A 10,125-nucleotide genomic window follows, 5' to 3' on the forward strand; every position below is an offset into this window, starting at 1 on the left:
TTTGTAAGCTCTGTAACAATCTCTCTAGGAAGGTAATTGGCTTACAGAGACACTATTGTTTGAATATTTTCCTGTTTTCACTCTTTTTCTACCTAGTTCAAAATCCATCCTCCTTCCCGTCCCTTCCTGCCCCCTTCCATACAGGCGCACACCAGTCCAAGCACCTGCCTTACCGATCCCGGAAGGATCTTGGCCTTCTTGGCGGGATCCTGACCTGTGAGCTGTGGCAGGCAGTGGAGATGGGCTGTGTCTCTACCTCTGCTGCCTCTGGTTTGGTGGGTTCGATGGCCAGTGACCTTGTCAAGCAGTGGTGCTGGCAAAGTAACAGTGGTTCTGGAAGCTGGAAGGGTAGTGGGAATTTTAGCTCAACTGGCTTTCTTTATGTGTGTTTTCTCCCCTTCCGTTGAGGTGGGTGGTGGAGCATGTTACTGGCCCTAGATTCTGTGAATCCCAGGGGAGACTGCATTCCCATGAGCCCAGAGTTGCAGGGACGGAGGGCTTGAAAACGCGGTTAGCTGTGGTTACAGCCCAGCTAGAACCATTGCATCACACTCAGCATCCCACCCAGCAAAGTGTGCTGAAACACTTACTGTTGGAATGAGTGTCTCACTCTTCTAAAACTAACAGAGAACGTAAACCTTTGGTCATGACAATGAAATCCTAAATATCATGGAGATGGGGCAGTGGTTTCTGGTGAAACTGTCCTGTGGTTGCAAAGTGTGCTGAAACACTTACTGTTGGAATGAGTGTCTCACTCTTCTAAAACTAACAGAGAATGTAAACCTTTGGTCATGACAATGAATCCTAAATATCATGGAGATGGGGCAGTGGTTTCTGGTGAAACTGTCCTGTGGTTCTGCTTAAGCTAGATGAACCCTTATCTCTGTGTCAGAGTGTTTCCTCTCTGAAAGTAACAGCACTCTTCAAATAGGTTAAAAGAACTGATTTCCTTCAAAAGGAAGGCAACCTCTAAAGGTCTTTATCTTTGCACAGTGGAAGTGGAGGTGATTGGAATCGCTTAGGCCGACAGTAGTACGTTGAGCATGAGCACGGTGCTTTAAAGAGATCATCTTCTGGATCAGAGTCAGCCCTTTGTAGGGCATAGAGCAGCGCTGCGCGAAGCCCGGGCTGTATAGGGGCTGTAATAATGGGAACGCTGACAAGGCTGCTCCGTGGCTATAGCTGAGCTGCGGGGAGTGACGTGAGGGGCAGCGGTGCTGTCGGGTGTGTGCTGTAACCGAGAAGTCAGTAGATGTCTCGCTGAAGCCGTGTCCTGAGCTACCCAGGGGGCAGAGGTACAAGTGTGTCCCCTTCACCTGCAGCCCCTCGCTGGGATGCAGGTTGGAGAGGGCTCCTTTTCCCTCCCTGGCCCGCGGAGCAGCTGTGTGTGCTGGCAGGGCCTCGCTTGGCAGCGAGTGTGGGGAGAAAACTGACGTTTTTCACTGGTGTATGGTGAAGGGAAAAGAGTGGGGTGAGAGGCAGGGGTTGTGGAAGGGATTGGTTGCCTTTTTAGCACAGACTGTAGTTGAGAGAAGAGAGACTGCCAGCAGCACCGGCCCAGTGGAAGGTCTGCAGGGGAGATACAGGTTCCCTTTTAGATCTTTAAGAGCATCTAGAAATCTTTCTTCCCTCGATGTGCAGTTTGCAAAACTTCAGAAGGGACTCGATGTTTTTTCTCCCTCTTGCCAAGGGATGTGATACTCAGCACCACCTTCTGAGAGTGAAAAGCTGAGTCCTTTCTTTCACTTGCTGTGCCACAGCTGTGTGTGCCTGTTCCTGGTGCTTTCAGCAAGGGTTAGTTGCAGCCTGTGAAGGAAGCCTTAATTTTTGAGTGAGTTTTAAGATTCTCAGGTGGCCCCTCGTAGGCAAAGAGACTACAGTTTCCTTACAGTTGGGCCTCGTGTGCAGCTTCTCGGGGGTTTGATTTGGAGCAAGGCAGCAGCTGTCTGCCGGTTGGGTCTTTCTAACAGGCTCTCAGGCAGTGCAGAGTTTTCTTCCTGTCTAATCACAGTGTGTGGTTCGGTGTGACAAGTCTGAACACTTTCCTCCTTGTCTCTACAGCTGCTGAAAAGTCTGAAGAGGCTGTCTGAGTTGCCCATCACAGTTGACATTCTTGTGGTAAGAGCTGCGAAATCTCTCGCGCTTTTCATCGTGTCTGTCAAGTCACAGGATGTTTGCCACTGAAGTTCTGCTTTCCCTGGAATACTGTGTGTTGCTGTGGCTACCTGCGCGATTGTGATGTAGTTCCAGACTTTGCAGGCACAGGGAAAGGAATGTGTTAGAGCAAGCGTGAAGCCATGGAGGTCTGTCATCCTCAGTTCTTCCGAAAGCTTAACGCTTGACTGGGATATGAGAGACTGAGCAGTTCCTAACAACAACTGCATCAGCATGAAATTAGGAAATATTAATGACTTCTGTCTTAAAACTTACCAACAGTCATGGTGTTGGTAAGTTGGTTTATTAATACAAATTATTCTGTATACAAATTATTATTTAATTATTTAAATTAAAATTAAAATACAAATTATTTAATTTGTTTTATTTGTATACAAATAAACCAAGTTTATTAACTTGGTTTATTAATACAAATAATTAATGTTTGGCTAAGGCAGAGTTCAGTCTTTGATCTACAGAGCTGTAATGGCTGCTGAAAGCACGATGTAACGCATGTGATACCTTTGCTGTTAGAGCAGGGGAGTTTATTTCTACCTTGCAGCCACGGGTAGTGGGTTAACTAGTCACTTCGTAGGAAGTTTAGCAGAGGTGAGAATGCTGAGTGTTTCACCAAGATGAATCCGTGTCTTGTCTCTCTCATGAAGGAGACAGGTGTTGGAAAGACTGTGAACAGTTTACGGAAACACGAGCTCGTAGGAGACTTTGCGAAGAACCTTGTAGCCAGGTGGAAGAAGCTAGTGCCCGTGTCCCAGGACACAGACAGGTAAGTGTTCGATTTTCTTGGATAAGCTTTGTTCTGCTGTTGCAGTGGAGGTTATAAACTTCTCTAACCAAGGAAACAGAGCAAACGCTCTGGAAAAACCCAGAACACAAGTGTGCGAACTCCGCATGGGGTTTTGCCTTGTTTTGGCATAAAATTCCTGCCTCTGTTAGCTGCAGAGCATTGGACTGCTGACTGCTGCGGTTTTGCATGAAAGTAAGGCTAATTCTCAAGAATTTGCCGTTTGATGAAGAGATTAACAGTAGATGCCGGAAAAGTGCCCTTAATAAAGCAAGAGATGCAGTCTGCCAGCTTTCCATCTTGTGATGCTGTGGAGAGGAAGTTCTAGGCCCGAGTAAAGGAAGTGGCTTGCTTAAAGAAGGCTTTTCTGTGCCAAAATCCTATGGAAACTGAAAGTTAATGCTAGCAAGCGTGTTGCCGTAACAAAGCTGTGTTGGGCGCAGCAATGAGATTGTTTACATGTCGGTGATAGACCCAGTTACCCACAGTAATTTCCATGGCTGTGGTATCCCTGCATGCTGAACTGGTGAACCGGGACGTGTTTCCCATAGGTGCCACACAGCCAGGAGTGTGTAGGCACGTTGAAGTCTCTGTACGCATCTGTCTCTGTTTTCCAGTGAACCGTGAAGTTTCTAGTCCTAATAAAAACGCTTAATCAACTTCTGGAGTGGAAATGCAGTTTCTACATCCCTGAAGGTTGCTGTGACTGAGAGAGTCAGTGGTATTCTTGCCATAAAACTACAAAATAAAACATTGGTCTTATGTAAGAGAGGTTAATGTCCACACAGTCCATGGAGAGTGGCTCTTTTCATTCATATTGGGAAGTTTTAACCTAGTTTTTCTTCCCTTCAGGAATAATCTAGATTCCGAAGACCGTGACTATGAGAAGAGCAGCTCAAGAAAAAGACATCGAGAACCCTCCCTCAGAGAGGATGAGGAACCGGATCGGGAGTATGCAGAACCCTTCCAGCCATCTTGCAGCCAGTCCTATAGCCCAAATCATAAGGAAAAGAAGTCCAAAAGGTATTCTAGGCCTGAGAGAGCCCATGAGACTTATGGCAATAGCAGCAACAAGGGGAAGGGTTGGGGCAGATCTTCCCCAGTGCTCTCTTCAGATCAGGAGTACTCGGACTGTGGACAAGCTGTGTCATCTGAGCCAAGCGAGAGCCCTCAGGACATGTACACAGACCCTTATGCCTCTGAGGAGCAGGAAGAACCATTATTTCATCAGAAACCAAGTAAAGGCCACAGCTTTCAGGAGAAGCTGGGGGGAGCCCAAGAGAGGAACCCTGGTGAGTTCTACGACAAAGGGAACATGAGTCGAAGCAAAGAGCACAAGTCTTCACACAAGAAGCAGCGACTTGATGGCAGAGGGGAGGACAGGACCTCTGCCTTCAGCCCGGAAAGGTTACACAAGACTTCTTTCAAAGAGCAGCTCCGAGAGGCCCCCTTGGCTGGGGCCAGCAAGGAGAAGCACAGGATATCAGATGGCAGCAAGAAGGAGAAAAACCGAGAAAGCGGCACCTCCAGAAAGGAGAAGTTGCACTTGGAAGAGTCTTTGGACAACCACGTTAAGAAGCAAAAACATCGGGACTCTGAAAAAAGCAAATTGGAAAAGCCCAAGGTGACATTGGAGACCTGTAACCCAGAGCAGGAGAAACGGAAAGCTGAGAGCGACTCCTCAAATAGGATCAAAGAAAAGGGGATTGCTGGGAGCCTAAAATCTTCAGAGAGGAAGCGCAAAATCTCTGATGTGGACAAAAAATCGACAGGCTTTTCCTCCAATTTTGGGGAGGGGGAAATGGAGGATGAATTTGAACAACCTACAATGTCCTTCGAGTCGTACCTCAGCTACGACCAGCCCCAGAAAAAGAAAAAGAAAGTGGTCAAGCCCTCTGTGTCAGCCGGGGAGAAAGACCGGGGGCACAGCAAACAGAACGGATCCAAAGCCAGTAGCAACAGCTCAAGCTCGAGTCAGAAGAGTCTGAGCCACATGCAAACAAGTGAGAAAAAGGCAGAGAAGAAGTTACCTGAGCCTCCTAAACCAAACCGGGTAAGGTTTCGAGACCTGAAAGTGAACAAAGAAGGTGGGATCTGCTCCCCTTGGTCCCCTGCCGTCTGGGGCTTGTTAGTTTTCCCCTTGGAGGTTTTCTCCATCGGGTTGTGCTCGTGGTGTCTCACTAGTATCTAGGTCTGTGACTCCCGGTTCCTGCTGGGATACACCATGTGTTTCATATCCCCAAGCTGCAGGCATCGCTGTTAGAGTGGAGAAGTGGGTGAAGAGGGAGGGGGGGAGGGGAAAGAAATGCAGTAGGCAAAACACTCTTTATTCAAGAATGGGGAGAGTAAGGAAACCCTCTCAGCTCAATAACTGCATGAAAGCCTGTGGGATGTGATGCGTTTGTCAGGCAGGCAGAGTATCTTTAGATGCGAGTCAGCCGAGAACCCAGCCTGACGTGCAGCGCGCCGCTGGCTAGCCAGGTGCCCAGGTCTCTCGAGTATTCATGCTTCTCTAAAATCGACCTTTTATGCTGATCAGTGCTGCGCTTCCATTAACTAAACCTGTTGGTCTACAGCCATGGGAGAACTGGTGTTACAATGCAGCTTGTTGTAGAAGACGGACCTTCTTTTGTGAAAGCCTGAAAAAATGAGCGGGTTTAGAGGTGTTATCGCAACCCTGGCGCCTGTGTGGTGTATGTAGATAAGGGACTGATGTGTAAAACCTTGACCAATTAATCTTTTTACTCAACTTGAAACACCTTGCTCTTCAAAAGGTGTTTTTGTAATCTTAGCAGCCTTTTAAAATCCTGCTTTGCTATTCATCCTAAAAAGTGCCTCCTACCAAAGGTTTGGGTTTCCCCCAGTTTGTGAGGTTTCCCTCTCCTCCACCACTGCAGAGTTTTTTGCAGGGGTGGGGAGGAGGAGAAGGGACAGAACAGGTAAATGACTGTTTCTGCCAGCCTTTTCTTCTGTGTTTGTTCTAGTTCTTTGCATTGTTTATCTGACTTGGGTCCTTGCCAGAGGCCTTTAGCGCTGAACCTCTTAGGTTAAAGACATGAATGGCTCTTACTGCAGGGTGCTGAGAGATCCAGGTCCCTAGTTTTGGCTTCATTGTATTGACAGCAGAGGTGGAGCCACAGTAAGGTGGCACAAGTGCAGCCTCCTCCCAGGGCTGTTCCCTGGTGCGAGCTGATCAGCATCGAGTGTCACTGGGGCTGTCCAACAAATTGCCGTTCAGTGCAGTTTGTACGCTAACGGGAGGTAACGTTCTCATGTATTCCTGCCTCATTTGCATGTACATCCTCTCCTTCCAGATACTTTTAGATGTAGTACCAACGTTACCAGACATCCCACTGCCGCCGATCCAGGCCAACTACCGCCCTCTTCCTTCGATCGAGTCCATTCCCTGCTCCCAGCCAAAAAGGAAAGGTATGTTGGACAGGAAAATAGGTCTAAAACAGGCTCCAGACACTGTTTGTGGGAGGGAGTGGATGCTGGTTGGGTTCAAGTCTTTCTGTGGGCTCTGATGCCCAGGGTTCAGAAAAAAAGTGGCTTCTTTGCACATCCTCCAGCAGAAATGAGGAAGAGGGGAAGATCCTTTGCTGACCAAAGCTGAGGCTTTGGACTTGCCCTTCCTGAACTAGGTTGCGGGTCTCTTAGAGAAGACTTGGCCCTTTAGTTGTGTCTGGGTGACTCTGATTTGTGTCTTCTGCACTGTTCATCAGGCTGGGCTCTTCTCTCTGTTCCCTTCTTACTCCCAAGTCTTTCCCTTTACAGCAGTGTCCTCGCCAGTTGAAGACAGCGAAGCAGGCTTTATAGGCCGCCGGTTGAATTCTAAGATGCAGGTGTATTCAGGCTCTAAAACTGCCTACCTCCCTAAGATGATGTCTCTCTATCAGCAATGTATCAGAGTCCTCAGTAAGAACGTTGACTGTAAGTACCTCTCTTCATCTCACTTAAAGTCGCGTTGCCATGCCGGTAGACTGAACTCGGTATCTTGTTTCTACCTGTCCCTGCAGCGTCTGGCTGGGATGTGAAGCAGTTGGCCCTTGTCACAAGGCAAGCTAGCTAACGTGGGTCGGATCTCACTGGGGCACCCAGCATGCTTTCAGGGAGTGCTAAAGCACTGGCAATAGTGGTGAACAGAGCCTTGCACAAACATTTGGAGATATTGGGGCCTGAGGACCCACTAGAGCTATCGCACCTACAGTTCCTTTCTCCTTCCTCTCGTATTGTGTAGTGGCATGCAGCACTGCACTTTTTTTCCCCCCCCCCACTGGATTTCAGGGTACCAAGCCCTTTCCTGGGCAAGGAAGGAGCAGAATAAATACTCTGTGCATCTTGCTTCTTTCTAGCAATCTATGAAGTGGGTGGTGTCCCTTTCTCAGTGCTGGAGCCGGTATTGGAGAGGTGCACTGCGGAGCAGCTGTATCGCATTGAGGAGTGTAATCATGTGAGTGCCTGGGCCTGGGGAAGGCATGGTGATGGGATGTTCTGTCCTCATCTGCCATAGCAGAATAGTAAAGAACAATGCTTTTTACAACAAGAGGTTGCTTGTGCTAGTCCCGAGTTTCTGGATTTGCCAACTGCCCATCTCTTGCTGCAAGCTGGCCCCAAAGCTGTCTTGTCCTCTGTGGTATTCCAGTGACACTGGTGCTGAGGGAGAGGGGAGTGAAGGTGTCAGGAGGGATCCCAGCTTTCATGTGGGTTTGCTTCAGGTTCTCATTGAGGATACGGATCAACTGTGGCACAATCACTGTCTCCGAGACTTCAAGAACGAGAAGCCAGAAGAGTTCGAGTCCTGGCGGGAGATGTACCTTCGGCTTCACGACGCACGAGAGCAGCGGCTGCTCATGTTAGCACGGAACATCGGCTCGGCTCATGCCAACAAACCCAAAGGTAGAGCTGAATGATGAGAGAGGAGTCTGGGAATGCTGCCAAAGGGATATCTTTATGTGGGGAAGGTCTTTTGGAATGACTGGTTTAAATCTAGTCCAGTTTAGGAGTTGTTTAGCTCTCTGTTCTTTGTGTGGCGACCTTTGCTTAATGGCATAGCAGGCTCTCGATTTCATCCGTAGTGGTGTTGATGCAGCCTAGACAGAGCGGTATTTTCCAGCAAGAACGTGCAGGGCCACACCTTCTGTTCTAGCGCAGCTTCTCTGTGCCGGGGTTGAAGAAGGGCAGGGTGGGTGAAGCATTCCTAAAACCGATCAGTCTGATTTCTCGCAGCCCATGTTGCGACTTGCAAGAGGTTCAGACCTTAGGGAACGGATGGACTGGGGAGAGGCGGTTGGAGCTTGCCATAATAAGACAAGCACTGAGGAGTCTCCTTTTATAGTAAGTTGGATCTAAGCAATGTTTCCCTCTGGCCTCCTACAGGGAGAGTGGCCAAAATGGCATTTGTGAACTCCGCAGCAAAGCCCCCTCGGGACGTACGAAGGAGACAAGAGAAGTTTGGAACTGGAGGACCCCTTCTGCCAGAGAAGACCAAGTGAGTGTTTCTCAGTAACACGTGCTGTTCAGGCCTCTTACCCTGTGGGCTCCGGCCAGCTTCCCCCTGAAGCTCTGTCCCATGCATTGCTGTGTGTCTGGGAGGTCCTTTTGCAGTGAAACTCGTAACTGTAGTAGCCTCTTTCTTGCTGGGAAGTACAGAGACCCTGGCCACTGCTGGTTCCATCTGGTATCAGCCATGCTGCTGTGTCTGAAGAATTGCATCAAACCACAGCGATGCTGTTACTGAAATCTCTGTCCCGTCTCTGTTTCAGAATAAAACCAGTCCTGTACACAGCTAGCAAAAGCCACACTCTTGTGAGTGAGGAGCAGTCCTACAATGGGCCCAGCACCAGCAGTGCCCATTCTGCCCCATCTTCAGGTAGCACCTTCTCCTCCTACGACCCCAGGAAACCACCAGTGAAGAGTAAGTACAAACCGCAGAACATTGTGAGCTCCTCCTTTGCTAATACACAGATCTGTTGCTTCTGCTGTGAGAGAAATCCAGCCTGTGCCGGAGGGTCGATGTTGGAGGCCTCTCTCCCCTCCCTAAGGAGAGGGCAAAGGCTGTTCAAACTTCTCACACAAGAAAAAGCATAGGGAAACATCCGATTCACCTGCCTGCTCCGTGCTGACTGTATCAGCCTGTCCTAACAGTACTAGAGACAGAAACCCTGCCTTTTCCCCTCCTGCTGTCCTTCTGGATCTGTCCAGCTGCTTGGAGCACTGCAGTTACGGTGCAGCTCCCTTGGGAAGGAAGCAGGGAGAGGTAGTCTAACGAGAGATCTGTGGTGTGGCAGTGCAGACAGAGCGGGCCTCTCCTCAGCCCGTGACCCAAAAACACGGTGGGCCGTGATCGGAGAGCACGCGCGCCTGCCTCGTGTCTGCTTTGCCAGGGCTGCAGCTCTGAGTTGCTCTCGGCTCTCCTGGTCTGTGACTGCTGCTTTAATGAGTGGGGGGTTTTGTTTGATTGGTTTGTTTTCCCCTTTCTCTGTTGCAGAAATTGCACCCATGATGGCAAAGACTATCAAAGCTTTCAAAAACAGATTCTCTCGAAGATAAGTTTGCAGTGCAGATCTGGGACTTTTTCCTTTTGTGGGGGAGTGGCACTGAAGGGGAGAAGGTACCCAAACAGCCCTTCTTTTTTTTTTTTTTTTTTAACCTCTTTGGAGGCTGCTGGAAGAAGTTTCAGTCTGCACAAGATGACAGCACAGTATTTTATCTTTTATTCTGGTCGCTTTCTCAGTGTCAAGCCCCTCTTTTACCCCCTGCCCTTTTAATATCCTGTTTCTGGCTTTGTCATCCATCAAAAGAAGGGTGTATAGAATCTCCCGATGCAAGAAAATGTGAAGTCTTGGCACCTGCTGAGAGCGGAAGATCCAGAGACTATTTACTATTTAACCTCTTAATAAATTATAAAATGGTTTTAATTAATATTTTGCCCCTCTATCCCGCTGGTATTATTTATGTCGCTCCCCAGTCTCCCCCCTCCCAATCCAGTACAAGGGCCAGCCTCTGACTCGAGCTGGCAGGAATCCATCTGTCTGAGTGGACGCTGGGTTTCACTCAAGTCTTTCCTCGTGATCTGGTACCTGCTGGGCCCAGTGTCCCACCTGGACTCTGTGGGACAAGTGGGACTGGCCCATCTGCTCATGGATCCTTTGGCAAGAGCATCAAGT

General features: G+C 48.9%; 1 protein-coding gene across 1 annotated transcript; it reads left to right on the top strand.

Annotated features, from left to right (window-relative positions):
* Positions 1-2,061: 2,061 nt before the first annotated feature.
* Positions 2,062-9,706, top strand: TCEB3 (transcription elongation factor B (SIII), polypeptide 3 (110kDa, elongin A); the record flags this gene model as incomplete). The annotated part of the gene is made up of 10 exons (XM_010158654.1): positions 2,062-2,118; positions 2,820-2,938; positions 3,809-5,009; positions 6,271-6,385; positions 6,734-6,889; positions 7,312-7,409; positions 7,675-7,855; positions 8,336-8,447; positions 8,722-8,873; positions 9,447-9,706. Coding segments are annotated over 10 exons (2,253 nt in total), but the record flags the coding sequence as incomplete, so codon positions are not given.
* Positions 9,707-10,125: the final 419 nt, after the last annotated feature.

This window comes from Eurypyga helias, unplaced genomic scaffold (assembly GCF_000690775.1).
Source record: "Eurypyga helias isolate BGI_N326 unplaced genomic scaffold, ASM69077v1 scaffold49189, whole genome shotgun sequence".
Classification (NCBI taxonomy): domain Eukaryota; kingdom Metazoa; phylum Chordata; class Aves; order Eurypygiformes; family Eurypygidae; genus Eurypyga; species Eurypyga helias.